The 22924-nt window shown below is 39.0% G+C and overlaps 1 protein-coding gene across 1 annotated transcript in view; it reads left to right on the top strand.

The window, feature by feature from the left end:
- Nucleotides 1-22924, top strand: part of PTPDC1 (protein tyrosine phosphatase domain containing 1) — a 50850-nt gene that overhangs the window by 9963 nt on the left and 17963 nt on the right. The window contains exons 2-5 of the mRNA XM_090275765.1: nucleotides 17462-17633; nucleotides 19651-19731; nucleotides 19965-20083; nucleotides 21111-21248. Of these exons, the coding sequence (XP_090131891.1) occupies nucleotides 17462-17633; nucleotides 19651-19731; nucleotides 19965-20083; nucleotides 21111-21248 (510 nt within the window). The remainder of the gene's footprint in view (nucleotides 1-17461; nucleotides 17634-19650; nucleotides 19732-19964; nucleotides 20084-21110; nucleotides 21249-22924) is intronic.

Genomic DNA, 22924 nt, shown 5'->3' with positions numbered 1-22924 from the left:
GGGTGTTGTACTTTATCAAATGCTTTTTCTGCATCTATTGATATGATCATGTGATTTTTGTCTTTCATTTTGTTTAGGTGATGTATTATATTTATTGATTTGCGAATATTAAACCATCCTTGCATCCTGGGATGAATCCCACTTGATCATGATGTATGATCTTTTTGATGTATTGCTGGATCCTGATTGCCAAAATTTTATTGAGGATTTTAGCATCTATGTTCATCAGTGATATTGGCCTGTAGTTTTCTTTCTTTGTTGTGTCTTGACCTGGTTTGGGGATTAGGATAATACTGGCTTCATAGAAAGAGTTTGGGATTTTCCCCTCTTCTTGGATTTTTCGGAATAGTTTGAGGAGGATAGGAGTTAGTTCTTCCCTGAATGTTTTGTAGAATTCGCCTGTGAAGCCATCCGGTCCAGGGCTTTTGTGTGCAGGGAGATTTTTGATTACTGTTTCAATTTCCTTCTTTGTTATTGGTCTGTTGAGACTTTCCACTTTTCTTGATTCAGTTTTGGAAGGTTGTATGTTTCTAGAAATTCTTCTAGATTGTCAAATTTCTTGCCATACAGTTGTCTGTAGTAATTTCTAACTATCATTTGGATTTCTGTGGTACCAGTCGTGATTTCTCCTCTTTCATTTCTGATTTTGTTTATTTGGGTCTTTTCTCTTTTTTTCTTGATTAGACTGGCTAGAGGCTTGTCGATTTTGTTTATTTTTTCAAAGAACCAGCCCCTAGTTTTGTTGATCTTTTGGATTGTTTGTTTAGTCTCTATGTCATTTAGTTCTGCTCTGAGCTGGATGATTTCCTTCCTTCTTCTTGCCCTAGGCTTTGTTTATTGTTGTTGTTCTAGTTCTTGTAGCTTTAGGGTTAGATTTTTTTATTTGAGATTCTTCTATCCTTTTCAGATATGCCTGTGTTGCTATGAACTTCCCTCTCAGGACTGCTTTTGCTGTGTCCCACAGGTTTTGGTCTGTTGTGTGCTCATTATCATTAGTTTCTAGAAATTTCTTGATTTCTTCTTTGATGTCATTGTTAACCCATTCATTAGTTAATAGCATGTTATTCATTCTTCATGAGTTTGGGTGTCTTTGATATTTTTCTCTGAGGTTGATTTTTAGTTTCAAGGCATTGTGGTCTGAAAAGATGCTTGATATGATTTCAATTTTCTTGAATTTGTTGAGGCTTGTTTTGTGTCCTATCATGTGGTCTATCTTTGAAAATGTCCCATGTGCATTTGAAAAGAATATATTTTGCTTCTTTGGGGTGGAAAGTTCTATATATATCAGTTAAGTCCATGTGGTTTAGTGTGTTGTTCAATGCCTGTATATCCTTGGTGTTTCTTTTCTTTGATGATCTGTCTATTGTTGATAATGTAGTGTTGAAGTCCCATACTATGAGTGTGTTGTTGTTGATATCCTTCTTGTGGTCTTCTAGTATTTGCTTTATGTATTTGGGTGCTCCTATGTTGGGTGCATATATGTTTATCAATGTTATATCTTCTTGATGGATTGTTCCTTTAAGTATTATGAAATGTCCTTCTTTGTCTCTTTTTATTGCCCTTGCTTTGAAATCCATTTTGTCTGATATGAGGGCTGCTACCCTGGCTTTTTTTTCCGGTCCGTTTGCTTGGAATATTTTTTTATATCCCTTTACTTTCAGTCTGTGTAAATCTTTTGTTTTGAGGTGTGTTTCTTGTAGACAGTAAATATGTGGGTCCTGTTTTCTTATCCATTCTGTTACCCTATGTCTTTTAATTGGAGCATTTAATCCATTTACATTTAAGGTTATTATTGACGCATATTTATTCATTTCCCTTTGTACCTCTGTTCCTCTCCTCTCTTTTTTTTTTCTTCTTTTTTCTTAGAACACTCCCTTTAGCATCTCTTGCAATGCTGGTTTGGTGGAGATGTATTCTTTCAGTCTTCCTTTGTCTGAGAAACTCCTTATGTCACCTTCTATTTTGAATGAGAGCCTTGCTGGGTAGAGTATTCTTGGTTGTAGGCCTTTGTTTTTCATTGCTTGAAATATTTTTGACCATTCCCTTCTGGCTTGTAATGTTTCTGTTGAGAAATCAGTTGATGGCCCTATCGGAGCTCCCTTGTATGTTATTTGCTGTTTTTCTATTGCTGCTTTTAGGATTCTGTCTTTGTCTTGGAATGTTGCCATTTTAATTATGATGTGCCTTGGAGTGGGTTTTTGGGGGTTTCTCTTCATTGGAACTCTCTGTGCTTCCTGAACTTGTATAACTTTTTCTCTCATCAGGTTCGGAAAATTTTCTGTCACTATTTCTCCTATCAGTTTTTCAATTCCATGCTCCTTTTCTTCTCCCTCTCTAATTCCGATGATCCTGATATTATTTCTTATCATGCTATCCTGTTATTCCCTTACATCTTGTTCATATTTTTTCAGTCTTTTCATTTTGCTGTATTATCTGGGAGTTTTTCTCTACATTATCTTCTAACTCACTAATCCGATCCTCTGCTTCGTTTAGTCTGCTTTTGACTGATTCTACTGTGTTTTTCAGTTCAGAGATTGAATTGTTGATTTCTTCCTAATTCTTGTTAATAATTTCTATGTCTTTTTTTATGCTGGTGTAGTTCTCTGCAAGTTCCCTGTAATTTTCTTGGAGCTGCTGGTAACTTCCTTGGAGGTTTTCATAGTTGTTTTTAAGGTTGTCGAGTATATTGAGCTTCTTTACCACCATTGTTTTGAATTCCGTGTCTGACATTTGGGCCATGTGTATTCCATCTACCTCTCTTTCTGGGGATTCCTCTTTTCTTTTCATTGAGGGGTTATTTTTGCGTCTTACCATGTTGGATTCTTCTTGTTTTTTTTTATTTTGGGGGGCATGGTCTGCTTTGACTTCCCACCTTTGTGGTGTGAGATTCTTTATAGGAGATCTGGGGGTTTCAGTGGTGCAGTCTCTTTGATTTCCTGAGCCTGATGTTCTTGGTTTACCCTTTATGTTGTTTGTTTATGCTGTCTGGTTATATTTCAAATGTTCTTTAGTAGTATCTTCCTTCTGGCTAGTTGATTGAGAGTCACTCTATCCACTTTGTCTTGAGTTCTTTTGTGGAGATGCTGTTAAAAACATAAACGCACAGCCCAGGCAGGAGACCCACACCCTCAAAAATATCCCCTACCCTCTATACTGCTATCATCAGCCAACGAGCCAGTATTAATATAAATATAAAGAGATTAAAGCTTTTATACTATAAGAAAAATAGATAAGATTTGTTTTTAGGGAGGAAAAATAAGATTTTTGATAGAGGGGATGATAGATTAATAATAGTTGAGACTATACAAGCCAGTAGGTAATATTTACATTATATGTTAATAAAAATAGAAGAAAAGGATGAAAGAATGCAGAATGTAGTAAGAAAGTAGGATTGTATTGTATTGGATTTATATCGTAATTATATTCTATTTATTTAGAGTGAAAGGAAGGCTAAACTAGACACACAAACAAATAAATGACGATTAAAAAGGAAGGATGAAAAGGAAAGATTATATAGAACACATTAGGGATATAATGGCTTTTTTTTTTTCCCCTCCTTCTTCCCTCCCCTCCTCTCCTCTCCTTCCTTTCCCTTTTTTTTTAAGGAAGGGATAAAAGAAAAAGAAAAAAATAAAATTAAAAAGATTGTTTTTACTCAGTTCAGCCTTGGTGTGTCATCTTCTTTTTCTGCGTTCCCCAGTTGGCCTAATGTGACAGTTCAGAGGTTCTTGTTCCTTGCAGCAATGGTGTGCGCCCGCAGTAGCCGGCACGGCGTGCTCCCTTGCCACCCGCTGGAGCCAGCTGAGGTGTCCCAGCGTGCGAGTCCCTGCACGGGCGGGGCGGCCCGAGAACTTGCCCGGCAATTAGCGCCTATTGTTACCGGGCTGAGGTGTTTTCGCACTCGAGTGCCTGTGCCCTTAGTCCCACTGAGCCGAGCTCCGGGAGTTGGTCTCTCGCCTCTTAGGGCAGGGCCCCGGACACTTGTGCTCAGTGGAAGTGAGAGTCTGTGAGTTGCTGCCGCCCGCTGTTCCTGTGCTGCAGCCGCCCGCCTTCCCTCTCCCGTCTGGGCGGGCACGAACAGAGCCTGCGCTAGTGGTCTGCTTTCCGGCCTGGGGCCCGGCGCCCACGGGAGCTGGCTAGGGGTGTCTGTGCACGGTCCTCTGCGTGTTCAGTGGGCCCTCCCTGTGCCCGTTGGGGCACTGATCTTATGTCCGTTGGGGAGTGTCCGAGGGACGCCTGGACTCACGGCCCCGCGCACCTGGGCCAGTGAGTGAGGGCACTTCCCTATGTGCGCCCCCGTGACCCAAGGGGAGGGTTGGGGAGTGGATGAGCGCACCTCTGCGCCTGGGCTCCTCCAGAACGGCCTACCACCCCCAAACTTTCCTCCCCTCTCCACCGTCCACTAGAGAAAAATATAAAGGAGAATTATGTTCTCACTTGCCCGGCAGCACGCTGTCTCCTGTTCTTCAGCGCCAATGCCCCTTGGTCGAGTCCCGTCTCTGCCAGCGGGTAGAGATCCGCTCTCCTCCCAACACCTCTCCCGGGTAGCCTGTGGTCGCCAAAAAGCCTTTGTGTACTTCCAGCAGCTGTCCCAGTCAGGAATCCCATTTCGTCCCCTTTCCCTCCGCTATCCTCACTAAACAGGTTGTTCCCAGATGGTTTTTCTCTAATCCAGCAGTGCCAAGGTTCGACTCCTGCCAGTGTCCAGCTGCTCACTGAGATGTTCTGTCTGCAATTAGCCCAAACTGCAGACGGGTCTCGGGAGCCTGAAAGCGAAGCCTCCCCTCACTCCTCCGCCATCTTCCCCTCCATCTTATTTGACTTTTGATCATAATCTTCCATGTGGGAATGAAGTGGTATCTCGTTGTGGTTTCAGTTTGCATTTCCCTAATAGCTAATGATGTTGAACATCTTTTCATGTGCTTATTGGCTATATTTATGTATTTTTGGGAGAAATGCCCATTCAAATCTCTTGCCTATTTTTTTTATTATTGAGGTAAAATTTACATACCATAAAATTCACTTTTAAAATATTCAGTGGTTTTCAGTATTATACAAATCTGTGAAATTATCACCGTTATTTAAATCCAGAACATTATCATCAGATCATAAAGAAATTTTGTACCAATTAGCATCCAATCCTCGTTCTCCGTTCTCTCTAATCCCTCGTAACTATTAATCTACTTTTGTCTATATAGATTTGCCTATTCAGGACATTTTATATAAATAGAATAATACATGTGATATTTTGTGTGTGCATTCTTTCATTATCATGTTATGTTTTCAAGTTTCATCCACACTGTGGCATATATCAATACTTCATCCTTTTCATTGCTGAATAATATTCCATTGTATGAATATACCACATTTTGTTTATCCATTTGGATTGGTGGACAATTGGGTTTTTTCTGCTTTTGGCTACTATTTAAATAAAGCTCTTATGAATTTTTGTGTAAATGTTTTTGTATGGTTGTATTTTTAATTTCCCTTGAGAATATACCCAGGAGTGGAATTGCTGGGTTGCATGGTGACTCTATGTTTGACATTTTGAAGAACTGTAAAACTGTGGTTTTGATCTGCATTTCCCACTGGCTAATGATATTGAACATCTTCTCATGCTTATTGCCATCTGTATATCTTCTTGGAAGAAATGTCTGTTCAAATCCTTTGTCCATTTTTCAATTGGGTTATATATTTTTTAATTGTTGAGTTGTAAAAGTTCTTTATGTACTTGTAGGTACTGGTTTGTTATATTAATCTTGTTTTTTGCCCTTTTTAGTTTTCTTCATGTGTTCTTGTGGATTTGAATTATCATCTTCTGTCATGTCCTTACTTTAATACAGCTCTACTCCCACCTACTTCTTTGTGCTGTTACTGTCATATATATTACATTTCTAAATGTATAGGCCCAGCAATATAATTATGTACCTTTTGTTTTGTACAATCATTTTAAAATCACTTATAGAAGAAGAGAAAAGAAGAACACTTTTAGTATCTTATATTCTTAAGTTATTATACTGCCTTGTAATTTACCAGTATCCTTTCTCTTTTCTTGTGGATTTACATTAATGTCTTGGGTCACTTGTTTTCAATCTGAAGACCTTCCTTTAATATTTATTGTAAGCTGGGCCTGCTAGCAAGAAAGTCCCTTTTTGTTTGGTTGGTTTTTGGTTTTTTGTTTGTTTTTTTAATCTGGAAATGTATTTCCCCTTCAGTTTTGAAACATAATATTGCTGGACCTTTGATTTTCAGTGCTTTGAATATATTATCCCTTTGCTTTTTGGTCTTCATTTGTTTCTGATGAAAAATACGCTTAAATCTTATTGAGGTTTCCTCATACATGGGGAATAATTTTTCTTTTTGTGTTTGGCTTTCGGCATTTTTACTATGGCATATATAGGTGTGGATCCCTTTCTTTTTATCCTACTTGGAGTCTTTTTAACTTCATGGACGTTTAGATTAATGTTTTTAATCAAATATGAGAAGTTTTTAAGCCATTATTTATTCAAATATTGTTCCTGCTTCTTTTGCACCTCTCCTGGTACATCTATTACATGTATGTTGGTACATTTAGTGGTGTGCAACATATCTTTGAATCTCTGTTCATTTTTCTTTATTCTCTTTGTTCTTCAGAGTGCATAATCTCTATCCGTCTATCTTCTAGATATCTAATTCTTCCTTTTGCTGCATCAGATCTGCCAGTGAGCCTGTCTAGTGATATTTTTCATTATTATTATACTTTTCAACTTTAGAATTTCCATTTGTTTCTTCTTTCATAATTTTTGGCTCTTTATTTGATGAGATGTTTTTAAGCATGATTTCCTTTAGTTCTTTGAACATATTGGATTGGCCAAAAAGTTTGTTTTTTTATGTAAGATGGCTCTAGTAGCGCTTAGTTGTTTTTAACTTCATTCAAAACAATTTTTTTAGATTGTATTGTGACAGCTGTCATATCAGTGTGCATTTTTAAAAAACATCAAAGTTGGTGAATTTTTGTGTAGCCATTTTAATACTGAAGATGGAAGAAAATATGCAACATTTTCAGCATTTTATGCTTTATTATTTCAAGAAAGGTAAAACCACAACTGAAACACACAAAAAAGGATTTGTGCAATGTATGGAGAAGTTGCTGTGACTGATTTTGTCAAAAATGGTTTGTGAAGTTTTGAGCTGGAGATTTCTTGATGGACGGTACTCCACAGTTGGGTAGACTAGTTGAAGTTGATATCAATCAAACCAAGACATTAATTGAAAACAATCAGTTATACTACACAAAAGATAGCCGACATACTCAAAATATTCCAAGTCAGTAGTTATTGGTGAAAATGAAAAATATGTCTTTTATTTTATGGAAAAAAAAAATACGGACTTTTTGGCCAACCCAGTATTTATAGTGGTCACTTTAAAGTCTTTGTCTCCATATTGCAAAGCCTCTGATGTGACTCCTAGGAGGGAGGGCACAGCCTTAGGCATGCAAATACAGTTGCTAGGGGATGACTGTTTTGGCAGTGCTCTCTTTCTCTCTTTCACTAATCTTTCTGTTAAGCTGTCTCTCAATTATTGCTACACACAGCTGTTTGGTTTCACTAATTGCCTACTGGTCACTGTATTGTTTTTGACAACGCCTTGGGGCATATATTGCTCTACAGTATGATCCAATTAAGTCTAGGCAGTAGTGATTTTTGAGGCCAGTCTTGTAGGTTTGTTCTTACTGTATGAGGGCTCCTCTAAGTTATCTTTCTCTGGTTCTTTCTAGTAAGTTAGCTGATTTACAGATTAGTTTATTACTCTCATGAGTCTACCAGCCTCCTCTTAATAGCTTGACACCAAAGCCTCCATTGTTTCTGTGAACATTGTCAGGCTTGAACCTCCTCCCACTATGTTTCAAATAAAGACAGTTTCTTTGGAAAGAGCTTCAGAGTTCTTTGTTTTTAAGGTCTGCCTTTCCCTCTGGACAGAATCTCCTAGGCATACCTCTGGAGCTTGGGGATGAGGACAGTGGCCCCCTTCTCTAAATGATACTCCTGCTTTGCCAGCTGAGTGGAGGTAATAGCTTCTAGTCTTTTTGTCCTTCCTTTCTCAGCATGGAACCTCTGACCTACAAGCAAGGTAGGGTAAAGGCAACCAGGGCCCCAGTATTCTCAGCTTGCCTTATTGGAAACTGCAAAACATTGCTGAAAGAAATTAAAGAAGTTCTTAATAAATAGAAATCCATCCTCTTTACATGTATTGGAAGATGTAATATTGTTAAAATATCAGTACAACTCAATAGGATCTTCAGTGCAATTCCTCTCAGAATCCTGATAATGGTATTTGCAGAAGTAGAAAAATCTACCCCAGAATTCACAAGGCATCTTGAAGGGACCTCAAATAATCAAAATAATCTTGAAAAAGAAGAACAAAGTTAGAAGACTTCCATCCTAATTTCAAAATTTAATACAAAGCTGCAGTAATCAAAACAATGTGGCAATGGCATAAAGACATGTATAAACCAATGGAATAGCATAGAGATCCCAGAGAAAACCCATTACATATGTGGTCAACCAGGATGCAAGACTAATAAGTGGAGAGAAGACAATCTTCTCCTCAATTGATGGGAATGCTAGGCACAGAAATGCAAAAGAATGATCTCAGACTCTTACCTTATGCCATATGCAAAGTTAACTCAAAATGGATCAAAAACCTAAACATAAGGGTTAAAAGCATAAAACTCTTAGAAGAAAACATATGGGAAAAGCTTCATGACATTGATCTTGGCAGTGATTTCTTGGATATGACACCAAAAGCACAGGCAACAAAAGAAAAAAGAAATTGAACTTAATCAAAATTGAAAATTTTGTACATCAAAAGACTATAAAAAAGTTGACCTACAGAATGGGAGAAATTATTTGCAAGTCATATATCTAATTTGGGACTAATATCCAGAATACATATAGAACTCCTAAAACACAACAACTAAAAACAAAAAGTCCAATTCAAAAAAAAGGACAGAATGACTTGAATAGACATTTTTTATTTTATTGAATTTATTGGGTGACATTGGTTAATAAAATTATATGGGTTTCAGGTATACAATCTACAGTATATCATCTGTATATTGTATTGTGTGTTTACCACCCTAAGTCAAGTCTCCTTCCATCACTATTTATCCCTGCTTTACCTTCTTCTACCTCCCTGAATAGACATTTCTATAAAAAAGATATACAGATGTTTATAAGCACATGAAAAGATGCTTAACATTATCAACCACTATGGAAATGCAAATGAAAACTGCAGTGAGATACCATTGCATATGCATTTGGAGGGCTATTTAAAAAACAAAACAGAAATAACAAGTGTTGGTGATGATGAGGGGAAATTGGAACCCTAGTATATTTCTGGCATGTAAATGGTACAGCCACTAGAGAAAACAGTATGGCAGTTTCTCAAAAAATTAAAAATAGAATTACCATATAATTCAGCAATTCCACTTCTGAGTATATACCAAAAAAATTGAAAACATGATGTGAGCAGAGATATATATACACCCACAGTCATAGCTGCACTTACAACACCAAAGTTAGAAACAACGGAATGTTCATCAACAGATGAATGGATAAACAAAATATAGCATATACATATAATGGGATATTATTCAGCCTTAGGGGGAAAAAAAGGAAAGAAATCTGACAAATACTACAACATGGGTGAAATAAGTCAATATTATACAAAAATAAAGTATATGATTCCATTTACATGTGGTACCTAGAACAGTCAAATTTATAGAGACAGGAAGTAGAATGGTGGATAAGGGAGAAGAGAGAAGTTAGTGTTTAATGGGTACGAGTTTCCCATGTAGTCTGGGAAGATATTCTGGAGATGGATGGTGGTGATAGTTACACAACAGTGTGAATGTACTTAATACCATGAAGCTATACACTTAAAAATGGTTAAAATGGTAAATATTATGTTATGTGTATTTTACCACAATTAACAAAGAAAAAATGTGAGGAGCTTTCTCTTCGTCTTCTTCTCCCTTGCCTTATTGAACAATTCAGTGCAAAAGCCTCTGGACAAGACCATGAAAAGTAACATCTACACGAGAGGGTGGGTTAGGCTGCAGTGCTGTAGGCCAAGCAGGGTGAGGGGGATACAAATGGGGCAGCCCAGCGGTCATGATACCTGAGCAGAATAATGCCTGTGTGAGAGGCTGACCTGATTCAGTGTGTTAGAATACTCCAGGTGTCAGTGCTTGAGTAAGGTTGGGAGGTCTCCTGCATGGCAGGATGGCCCCGCATAAGAGTATCAGAACACAGGCAGGGTGAGGAGGTATCCCCACAATTGGGTGACAACAGCAGCCTGGCTTGAGGTATGAGACCAGACGGGGAGAGGGAGGCATCCACATAGTAGAGGGGGCCTGGTGAGTGAGTGAGTGAGCCTGGTCAGGTAAGTAAATCTCTGTCGGCAGCCGTCCGTCTCGAGAGACGATGGTGTAGCTTCTTAAGAGTCTATCTGCACCGCTGAGAATGGCTGTGCAGTCCGACTCGGGAGTGACACGGTATCTGTCTCCTCCCGTGTTGAATCGACATCTTGCGATGACGCTGGAGTGTCCTCTCCAGTGAAGCTGAAGCTACAGAGCCTGGGCAGGGTGATATGGAGGGTCTGCTGTTGCCCATGCAGCAGACCCCCCCTCTTTTCGCAGCTGAAGGATCCAAGGGAAAGACGGAGTCAATACAGCTTGGCTTCAGGTGCGCCGCAGGAGTTGCCGGTGTTGACTACAACGTCAAACCACCTTAGGGACTCCGGCTCCGGATTTTCTGTCGGGGTTTACTCCCTTAGCCTTTCCCCTGAAGAGGTATGCCGCAAGGCAGCGGAGGTTTTTTGGAATCAGAGTTTTCCTTCTCTGATGTGCCCTGACTGGAAGATCGAACCAGCGACACTTAGCTCGCAGGCCGACGCTCAATCCACTGAGCCAAACCAGGTTTATATGGTCAACTAATATTTGACAAAGGGGGAAGGAACATAATAAAATGGAGTGGAAATAGCCTCTTCAACAAATGGTGCTGGGAGAACTGGACAGGGACATGCAAAAAAATGAAACTAGACCACCAATTTACACCATACACCAGAATAAACTCAAGATGGATAAAGGACTTAAATGTAAGGCGTGACACCATAAAAGTCCTAGAGGAAAACATAGGCAGGAAAATTTCAGTTATCTCACATAGCAATATTTTCATCGATACATCTCCTAAGGCAAGTAAATATGTTAAGGATAATAGTAGCAGGGTCCCTGGCTGGTTTGGCTCAGTGGATTGAGCGTCGGCCTGCGAGCTAAGTGTCGCTGGTTCGATCTTCCAGTCAGGGCACATCAGAGAAGGAAAACTCTGACTCCAAAAAACCTCCGCTGCCTTGCGGCATACCTCTTCAGGGGAAAGGCTAAGGGAGTAAACCCCGACAGAAAATCCGGAGCCGGAGTCCCTAAGGCGGTTTGACGTTGTAGTCAACACCGGCAACTCCTGCGGGGCACCTGAAGCCAAGCTGTATTGACTCCGTCTTTCCCTTGGACCCTTCAGCTGCGAAGAGAAGGGGGGGTCTGCTGCATGGGCAACAGCAGACCCTCCATATCACCCTGCCCAGGCTCTGTAGCTTCAGCTTCACTGGAGAGGACACTCCAGCGTCATCGCAAGATGTCGATTTAACACGGGAGGAGACAGATACCGTGTCACTCCCGAGTCGGACTGCACAGCCATTCTCGGCGGTGCAGATAGACTCTTAAGAAGCTACACCATCGTCTCTCGAGATGGACAGCTGCCGACTCGAATAGTAGCAGGGTTCTCACCATCCAAGAAGAGAGTTATACTTACAGAAAGAGGGGAGATTAGGAGGAAGTCTGTGTTATTGGATTTGAATTGGTAATATCAAGGTGAATTTTTTGCTTTCAATATACATGCATATGCACAGAACTAAGTATGCATGTAAATGTGTGATAAGTGTGTTTGCATGTATATAGTGCACATATTCCTTAGCTCTGTCCACTGAGAGGGTCTGCTGGTCACAACATTAATAGCACTGAGCACACCTAGCACCCAGACTTGATTTCTAAATACTGTTCTTCACCAACAAACACCAAGGCTTGGAGGATATAATCATGAGGAAACAGACCACTCAAATTGAGAGGCATTCTACAAGAAAACTGGCCTATACTCTAAAAGTCAAGGGTGTCAAAGTCAAGGAAAGACTGAGGAACTTGTTCTAGAGTGAAGTAAATGAAAGGGACAGGATGACTAAATACAGTGTTGTATGAATGTTGTATGGTATGATTTTATTAGAAGGAATATTGTTATAATTGGTGAAGCTTGTGTGAAATCTGCAGACTAAAGGACAACTAGTAATGTATGAATTGTAATTTTCTGATTTGGGGGAATTGTAGAGAATGTCTTTGTTTATAGGAAATAGATGCTAAGTTTTTTTGAGGAATGGGACAGCCTGTCTGCAGCTTATTTTCAAATGGTTCAAGAGAAAAGTTTCTTTGTGTTATAACTTTTCTGTAAGTTTGAAATTGATTCAAAATAAAAAATAAAATCCTCTCCAAAAAGTTTTTAAAATTAAAACTAAGTTGTTCAACTGTGTTGCATGCTGCTGAGCAACGAAGACAGTTCACCTTGAAACAGAGGCCATCAGAGACCTTAACAAGAGCAATTTTCTAGTGGGCAGTGGAGGCAGAGACCAGAGTTAAATAGAAGTTGAGGATGAGACCCATGACAAATGGAAATGGAAGACGTGGTCAGCCTTTTTAGTTTAACTGTGGAGGGGAGGAGGGGCCCTCAGAAGAAGGGGAATCAGTAAAGGATCTGGAAACAATGGGTTTGAAAAATTAAGAATTATCCTAAATAAGGGAGGTCTTGAAGAAGTTCTGGCTTCCAGTATTTGAAAACCTTGCAAGTCAAAGAGATGCTTTGTTTTTTATTTTTAGAGGGATGAACTAGAACCGGTGTTTACAGATAAATGGATTTTAACTCACTATTAGAGAATCTGTTGAGCTATCCAGCAGTTGAATAGTTACTGGGTGAGAAGTGAGCCTCTTGTCACTAAAAGTGGAAAACAAGAGGCTGAAAGTAGGTGTTCAGCTCAGTTCCTGGAGGTGATTTCTTTATTGATTTAGGACTGAAATTAGATGGACCTGCTCCCACCACATTCTCAGGCTCATTGTTGCACGAGTGTTTTAAGTAGGAATTTTTAGCTCTTTCTGAAATCTTTAGTATAACAGAAAATTACCAGTTCTTGAAGTTCCCTTTTAATTTTGCTGTTTATTGTGCTTATCACAAGTGTAAGTAATTTCACATTTGCAGTGACCAGAATCTCATTTTGTTCCTTAAATATTACTCTGATGTGTCTGAGTAAAAATGTGAGTGGGTCTGATTGCCCACCTGCCATGAAGTGTGATGAGACTGGAGTGCAGCACTATGCGCATTTGATGATTACAGCAGCTCGAGAGAGTGCAGGGGTTGTTCATGGGGTTATCTTTAGTATTGTTTCCCTGCTTTTTCCTGCGGCCTGACTCCATTTTAGAGACAGCATATTTGGAAGTGAGAAGGGTAGGAACAGTAATGAGGCCAAGGTCCCTTATAACTTTCTACTCATGAAATATAGAAAACTGACATTTTCTTATGTATTTAGAAAAATATGGTGCCAAAGAAGGAAAAAATAGATCAGTTGTTAGCAGGTAAGTGGGAAAACAACATTAGTGTTTGTTCTTGTGGCCTTCAAATTAAGTAATAATTGTGAAGAATGGAGGAAAGGAGAGCAAAGAGAGGTGACTGAATGCAGTTTAGGATAATAAGCTTCTACAGAAGCTCTCTGTGGCAACCAGGAAAAAAGGTTCTGTACCTTTTAAGTGTCTGTTGAAAGCATGCCCCTTCATAAAATTACTCCAAAAATTCCATACTATATAAAATATGAAATAAAAACTAAAGTAGTCTTGCTGTTCCTGTTTATCTAAAGGTAAATAAGGCTTCTGGTTTTTTTTCTATTGGTAATTTAAATTAAAATTAAAATGTTATTTCTAAGACTCTAAACAATTTATCACTAGCAATCTCAAATCGCAATTTTAAATTTTAAATTGGCTTTTAGGTTATAGTACAAATATGCTTTCTTATAGATGTGTGAAACAAAAACATAGGTATATATAACTGAACTGACCCACAGAATTAATAATTGGAGATTTCTGAGGTCAAGAAAGTTGACACAAAATGCTGTCAGAGACAGCATCTCTTGATCCATATTTTAGTGCTGTATTTCTCTCTGATCTCAGAAAGAAACTAGTGTTGAGCTGCAAAAAATATAACCTCTTTCAGCATCTCCATACTTGGTTTTTGAAATATGTAAATAAAAATACAAACTTTCAAAATTAATTTTGCTCACCAGTCATATCCCCAGAAATTTACTAAAGGAGAGAAACATAGATTCAAAAAAGGTTCTAGTCCTAAAAATGTTTGTCTTATTTTTAAATAAAATAATTGATAGTAACATTAATATCTAACAGCTAATGAGTGATTAGCTTGATGTTTCATAATTATTGTGCTTCCGTTAATGAGACTAAAGCAAAAAATGTATTTGCGATATGATTATTTGTATGCAGAAAATCCACAGGGACAAAGACTGGAGGGGTATGCATCTAGTGTTAGGAGTGGGACTGGCAGTACACTTCCCTGTTGTAAAGCCTTTTGACATAAACTAAAACTAGTTTTAAAAACTGGATTTGCGATGAATTGGGCATTTTGCCAAGGGATAGTTTGAAGCATGAGGCGGTGGGGTGACAGTTCTGTTGTGTCTAGGGAAAACACAGGCCTCTGCCTTCCTCTCCACCTAGGTGGGCAACACTCGATTTCGGCACCAGTCTAGCTTCAGGGGCATCCAGCATCCACATGAGCCCTGAGAAATGTCGAGGACATTTTGAGAAGGCTGCTTCAGCTCCACTTCCCTAAAGACCCCTAGTCTCTTGGACTCGACTCTCTAGATGTCCTTAGAGTTGCAGACATCAGGATCTCCCATTCACTGCTGAGACGTCCCAGTTGCCACCTCACATGCCTTGCATCTCAAATGAAGCTCACCTGCCAGGTTGTCATACACCTTCTCCTCACTGGCTCCCATGTTAACCAGCTTCAGTGTTTCTGCTGCTCATTTAGGCAGGAAGTCCCGGCATTGTCTCCAGACCCTGTTACCCAGCAGCCGTCTGTCTGCCTCTGCACCACCTCACACCCATGCTTTGCTCCATTTACAGTCACTGTTCCAGTAGTTCCCTAGTCTTGGACTTACAGCTTTGTCTCTGCGGGGCAGCATTAACCTCTGCATGGAGATTTCAGAAACTTGAGTTTGAGTCCCTGTTCCCCAGGTAACAGACATGGACCCCCTTAGTTTGAGCACTTACCGCCATCTGCCATCAGTTTCCACCTTGCCTTCCACGCTGCACCTTCTCTTTTCTCTCCTGCCAAGCTCTGGAAGCCATGCTTTCTGGATTGGTTACGTTTAAAAAATTATTCTCTGTTGCTGTATAAAACGGCATGGTACTACACTGTGAGTAGGAATTTGAGCATCAAATTGACTATCTTATTTGACAGAGTACATCATGCTGGGGAGATGGGGGATGCATTTTTAAAAGTGCTTGCTTAAGCTATTATTAATTGTTAAAATAAAACAGGACAAAATTTAAAAAGCCCTATCTGTGGGAGTAGATTGTTTCTGTCTGCATATCGCTGAAATAGAATTTTGAAGACCGAGAGACAGAAAGACAAGGGTTGGGTGGGAGTGGGGAGTGGTACAGCCTGACATTAACCAGGGAGGAGGCAGACAATTGGTGGTTGTTAGTGTTTCTGTTCTCTTTATATTCTTTATCCTCAAGTTGCAACCTCTTCCCCACCCAGTTTCTTAAAAAAATGTGATCCTTAGTGAGGTTTTTTTCTTTTTGTATGCCTCTGTCAGGACATTATTCAAGTTCCTTTTTCCCCGGTCACCAACAAAAAGCATAGAATTGTGTTTCGAGTTTTTGAGAAGCCTGGCTATTATAACTATCCAATAAAGGCATGACCAAGAATTGAGTTTTCACATTTTGAAAATAAAAATATAAAACTAAATATTTTTTATTAATATATCAGCCCTAGAGATGTCTTTATTTGTTTTACCCAAGTATTTCTTTAATGGTTCTATGAAGAAAACAGAAGATTTTTGGTTTTGAAAAATGGAGTGTTTTAATAATATTATAAGATATCCAGCATATCCCATTTCATTACAATTAACTTTCTGTCTGCCCTGTTACAGAGAGTAGTAAAAAGATTTTTTTCAACATGTTCAGAGAATAGATATGAGATAAATAGAAGAATTTAAACCTTTTAGTATATGTGTAAAAGACAGTGTTTGCATCATAAAGACATTTTTCCAAATCCATTACATTATTTTAGATGTAATATTTTTGAGCAGTCAGATCTTTTAAATGTGTTTGAAAAACAAAACAGATTAGTCACAATTAGGAATAATTTATTTAAAATGCATGTGCTTCCTCCACATATTTGAACAGTCTGTCCAAAACACAGTTCATTCCTGTGGGACTTTGCATGTACAACTCTGAGTGGGAATCAGTAGTTTCTTTGTTCGTCACTATGGAAACAAGCCGCCTATCCTGAATGGCTGTTAGATCATGCAGAGTGATGCTCATATCTCCGTGGAACTTCATCACGGAGCAAGCTCGCGCTGACATCTCCCGGCCTCCAGCTCTCCTCCTGGCAGCCCCGCACTATGCAGGACCCACCCCGATGGCTCTTGGCCATGCCCTTCCTCAGCTCCTTACAGAGCCGCCGACACTCAGCCTCAGACACCGGACTACCACTGCCGCAGGGGCAGCACTGCTGCATCGCCAAGATGCTCTCCTCTTCCTCTCTCCAGGTGATGATAGCTGCTTCCTCTGTCAGCTGTGCCAAGAGAAGCCCAACTTACCCCAAGAGAAAAAGTAAAACTCCTTTTCTTCTTAAAGATTGCCACACCTTTGAGTTTAAATTTAAGGAATTTGAAGAGGCTGTGCTATGTTTATACCTTTTTAAATTTTAACAATTCTGCATTATACCTTTTACTATCTGTTATGCTAAGAGTTTTAGTGGATATGTAATAGGAGATAAAATGATTGAATGTTTTGTGTTTTTTTATTTAAAATGTAGTTTTTGAACAAAGTTCACACTCTTATAAAAGATCTGCTTTTAGAGTTGCTTCCTCTTTGTGACCACTGTGGCATGTGGAGATTGTGTATGAAAGTGTTTCCTATATTAAAGAGATAGTGCACTTGATGCATTGGTAATGGTTTTAATCTTGACACAGTGAAGAGGAGTTAGCACCAGCTCCTCATGTACAATCCTGGGATAAAATGGAAGCTGTTTCCCAGATCACTATTCCATTTGAAGAGTGGAATTTTGAATCCCTTCCTTGCATGTTCTAGGCAATTCAGGACGTCCAACACCAAAGTATACAAGAGTGGGAGAGCGTTTACGGCATGTCATTCCTGGACACGTGGCCTGCTCCATGGCATGTGGGGGCAGAGCATGCAAGTACGAAAACCCAGCCCGCTGGAGTGAGCAGGAGCAGGCCATTAAGGGCATCTACTCATCCTGGTGAGTGATTCTGTTGTCTGTGGTAGCTCTCACCTGCAGCTGTGTAGGAAAGGGGAATGAAGATGATGTGGTGCCAGATGGCAGGCGGCTGTGGAAGAGGGAGTATGACAATTTGAAGTCAGAACCTTGCCTCCCATCCCTGGCCTTGCTGCCTGACAAGCTGTGGCCTACTCACACAGGCACTCTGAACCTCAGTTTTCTCCTCTGTGAAATGGAAATAATAAAACCAATTCTGTAGGGTTATTTTTTAATTAGTGAAATAATATGTGTAAATGTCTTAAAGAAATGGTAACTAGATAAATAGCTCTTAAATTTCAGAAGTTTCTAGAAACAATACAAATATTGAGCTATAAATCTGAAAAATTATGATGTACATATGTAGTTTTCAGTTTCATAAGGTAAGCATTAGCTTTGTTTTATTTTTGGCCCCATACTCTGTGTGAAAGGACCCATTTTCACACAACTACTCTTCTAGTCTGTCTCAGTAAGAATCATACAAGTTGCTGATTCAATGGACAATGTAAGATGCTTGCATTTTTTATGGTATATAAGTGTAATTGAATGATTATTGAATCATACTGCTTTTTATTATTAATAGTGATGTATATCTTTTCAGTGTAGTGCTATCTGAAAAGTTTTGATAATCAAACCAAATCCCATTTGAAACATACTTAGAGGAAATCACTCTTTAAAGAATCCTAGTGGTGAATCATTTTATACAGCAAGAATACATTTACAGATTAGGTATTTGTCAACCAGCTTCTCAAACTTGCAGCTCATGCTTTTTCATATTGGATTTTCTGGTTACATGGGTAGTGATATAGTTGGGGTTCACCGTCACTGTTCTCCACAGATCATATTCTAGTTGTTTACTGTCTTTCTTAAGGAATATTATGAAAAAAGTAAACACTATTCCTGAGGTGTGGTCTGACAAGTAAGTTTTTAATAATGAAGCTTTAGGCCACATTAATATTTTTTATTTATTGTTGACTAAATCACCTGAGTCTTTTCCATCTCTTCTGATTTCATGTTACATCTCTTCTCTTTTGGGGTCCCTGTTGAATTTCAGGCATTACCCTGGGGAGAGGGTTGGTATCTTCTTGCATCATGCTCTGTTCATTTAATGTTACTTTTCTCGAGTTCATGTGACCCACAACTTTCGACAGACAACCTGTTGTACCTTTTACTAGAATACTGATGAGAAATTCAACCAGAATGGAATGAAGCCAGAGCCCTAATGAGGGACAGCCATTTGTTGGGTCTCTGTCTTTTTGTACACTCAGTAAACATGCATTTGGCTGCAAGCTAGGCACTGTGCTAGGCACTTTCAAATTATTATCTCATCTTCATAAAATTCTTGTGAAGTAGGCTTTGGTAATGTCATTTTATTGATAGAGGAATTGAGGTCCAGAAAAACTAAGTAATGTGCTACACCACTAGAAAGTAGAAAGGCCAGCATTTGAAACCAGACCCAACTGATTTCAAATCTCTTATTTTTCGCTAAATTGCAATAACTCAGCATTGATTTATAATCACGTGAGGATTTTTGCTAAAGACTTTGCATCCACATCATGTTGAATTTGCACACCAACCCTATAAGGCAGGTGTTTTTATTCCCACTTAACACATAGGCTGAACTGCAGGTAGCTGAAGAACTAGAAATGCCTCCTGGTCAGTACTCCTCAATTGGTTAATAACCTTTGGATAACTAACCTAGACTGTCATGTTTGCTGTCAGTTGAAGTTTCTCCATCACATGCATTAGAATCTCTTGAGTGTCCTTAAAAATGTTCTGTTGCAGTCTATAAAGACTTTTTCCAGAGATTTAAGCAGCTGGAGTTTCTTAGAACCATAATCATAATGCAAAATCAAAGCCAAATTTGTATAGGAATTCTTATGTTACAGAGTTATTGAAGTTTCATAGGAAAAGTAGTGGCATGATACTCTGCTCTCTCAGTCCTTGGAGATGGAACGTTCTAGGTTTTGTGCATCTCATCAGTCCCTCCTCCCATCTGCAGGGTCACTGATAACATCCTGGCAATGGCTCGCCCATCCACCGAGCTCCTTGAGAAATACCACATCATCGAGCAGTTTCAGAGGTAAATGCCACATTGTTCACACAGTTCCATAGGCCGACTTGTGTTTTCTCTTCCATTGCTTTTGACTTCAATGTAAAAGTGTTTTCATTTTAATGATAGCGTAAATAACTTATTTCAAATAGGAAATTTGAGAATAATTAATAATGTTTATTAATGCCAAAAGTGGTTACTTTTTTTTTTTAAGTGCTAGCTAACTGCCAATATGACTAATTTTTTTTTCTTTTTCCTTTAAGCCATGGCTTAAAAACAATCATCAACCTGCAACGGCCTGGTGAGCATGCCAGCTGTGGGAACCCTCTGGAACAAGAAAGTGGTTTCACGTACCTTCCTGAAGCTTTCATGGAAGCTGGCAGTAAGTCCTTCTTTGCTCCTCTCCATGAGTTACCAAGGACAGCACTCAGACTTTTGTCTGCTCAACTCTTAGGTTTAAAAGGTGATGGAAATAAATGTTTACCGCATAATAGCAGGGCTCCTAAAACATGAGGATGAGCTAACTTTGACTTTAAAGAATGCTACCTTTTGTGTGTGTGTGTGTGTGTGTGGTATTGATGTTGAAAGTGCAGGCTTTCTTTTTCTGTGAGAGGGACCTTGGGAAGAGGCCCTATATAAATAACGGTAACATTTAATTAGTGCCTGCATTGATTAAAATTAACAGTATCTCAGACCTGTCATCTCATTTTATTCTTAAAGCACTCAAGTAACGTAGTTGTTTCTGCTTCACACATGAGGCCACACAGGCTTTTAGAAAGTTTTGATTTATCCACAGTCACACAGCTTAACGACGTTAAAGGATTGGAACCCAGGACTCGCTGCTGCTTTTGCTGCTGCACAGAAGTTTTGCCCCTGAGTAGGATACTGGGATTCCTTATGTGACACTTCCAGAAGCTTCTTAGTCATGGGAGCTTTGGGGTGGGATAACACCAGGCTGAAAAGGATCAACCTGTGCAATTTTGGAACTTTTTTTCAAGAAGCTATATCTAGTTTTTTGTTCCCCACTGGGTTGAAAATTTGTATGTACCATCTTCTGCCATTCATTTTAGATGAATTTCTATGGTTCAGGATTGTATGCTTTCTCTGCATAGCTGAGACATTTTGGCATAATTCTTGACTTTATTAATTTGCAATTCTGCTTTTCCATAATCCTTTCTGGCTGAGTTTCAGCAGGAAATGCCTTAAGTAATACAGAATGTGCTTTGTAAGAAACGTTAACAATAAACTTACTGGAAATGTAAAAAGCTTATTATTCTGGGCCTACACATCCAGTGAGATCTGCGTTCCTTACAGCTTTCTACTCTTTACAAATCTAACTTTTCAAATATCTTTGCAAGTATTTTTCCTGTATGTTGATGTTTTCTCCTGTTCTGTTTTTCATTGCCCAGTTTATTTCTACAATTTCGGATGGAAGGATTATGGTGTAGCGTCACTTACCACCATCTTAGATATGGTGAAGGTGATGACATTTGCCTTACAAGAAGGAAAGGTAGCTATCCACTGTCACGCAGGGCTTGGTCGAACAGGTAAATTCTAGATTGTTTTGTTGTCTTGTAGCATATTTAAGCATATAAGGAATAACATTTAATACCCAGTGTCTTTAAAATGTAATTTGCCATAACCAAATAATAATGAAAATAGCAAACATTGTTTCACCTACTGTTCTAGGCATTTTATACTTGCTATCTTATTAAGTCTTCATCAACAGTGTGAATTTTGAAGACGTGAAAGTAATTTGCTACCTCCAGTAAGTGGCAAGGCCAAGATTTAAATTCATGGCTGTCAAAATTTTGTTTGTGAGGGAAAGTCTATCTGTGCCTAGAATTCTATATAAAAAATGGTGATTTTACTTAAAAAGGCCGGAGAATCTCAGAGCCATGCTGATATTAAGGCATAAATAAAGATTGTGACATTGGAATCTTCATTCCTATTTGGTTCAGCCAGACACCTGAGCTTGACTCTGTCGACAGCGTACCTGTGTATCTGTCATGGAGTTTCCTGCCTGCTCAGGATCCTTGTCAGGATGGGGATTCAGTTCTCAATATCATCATCTCTTATTACGGTCAAATCAAAATTTTGCTGCTCCTAGGATTCCATAGGTCTGTAGATACTTCAGACTTACACTAAGACTTTCCCTGTCCTAGTGAAAACGATATGTTGGACCCTACCTACCACATACTAAGAAAACATTCAGTTTTCAGAGGTTCTGATATATGTAATGAGATTCAAGCTTTGGCAAATCACACAGATGTCTTTTAATTGCCTTTTACTTCAATAGTAATTACATATTATATTTGAACTAACTGATCAATTATCACCTTTACAATATTCGTTTTAATTTGAAATTAATAAGAATGCATAATGTTTATACTGTTAAAGCTTTTCCTTAATATTAAGTACTTAGAGCAATATATAATTATATCATAGTATGGAGAAAAACACATATTATTGTAGAAATAAGTCTGTAAGAAGAATTGTCAGAAAAAAAAAGTTTGTGAATGTGAATAATTGCCAAATTAAAAAATGTTCGAGTTGGTAGAGTGCCAGGCAGGAATGTGTCAACAATTGATAGTAAAGGCAGGAGTGGGAAGTTCTAAGTGCAGTGTATGGATCCATTACATAGAAATTTTCAGAAATTGTTAAATGAGAAGTAGAAGCAGGATTTTATTTCTCTCACGTTGGAGTTGGGCATAAGGAAGATGAACATGCCAGATCATCCCTCTTTACTCCACAATTACTCAGCCATTACCCTTACTTCACACTTAGTCATCTCCTTTACTCCACGCATACTAAATGTTACCCTTCAGTCCACACTTATTCAGTTGTTCCCCCTCCACGCTTACTCGGTGATTCCCCTTTACTCCACACTTAGTCATTCTCCCTTACTGTGCAGTATTCCATACTTACTCAGCCATCCCCCTTACCCCACACTTGGTCAGTCATCCCCCCTCACTCCACATTTATTAAGTCATTCTTCACTTACCCTGCACTTAGTCATCCTCCCCTCACACCACACTTACTCAGTTATTCCCCCTTACTCCATCTTATACAGCCATCCTCCTTTAGTCCACACTTAACGTCACTGTGACAGTTTCTCTGTTCACCCCTGGGCACGAGGGATACTGAGTGCTCTCAGTCACGGTGAGGGGTGCCATATAGACCAGTGAATATATAAACACCTTTGCAAAAATTGCAAAGTTAT

This window comes from Furipterus horrens, unplaced genomic scaffold, assembly GCF_987537825.1.
Source record: "Furipterus horrens unplaced genomic scaffold, mFurHor1.1.pri manual_scaffold_4, whole genome shotgun sequence".
Lineage (NCBI taxonomy): Eukaryota > Metazoa > Chordata > Mammalia > Chiroptera > Furipteridae > Furipterus > Furipterus horrens.
This window is presented reverse-complemented; position numbering and strand designations above follow the sequence as displayed.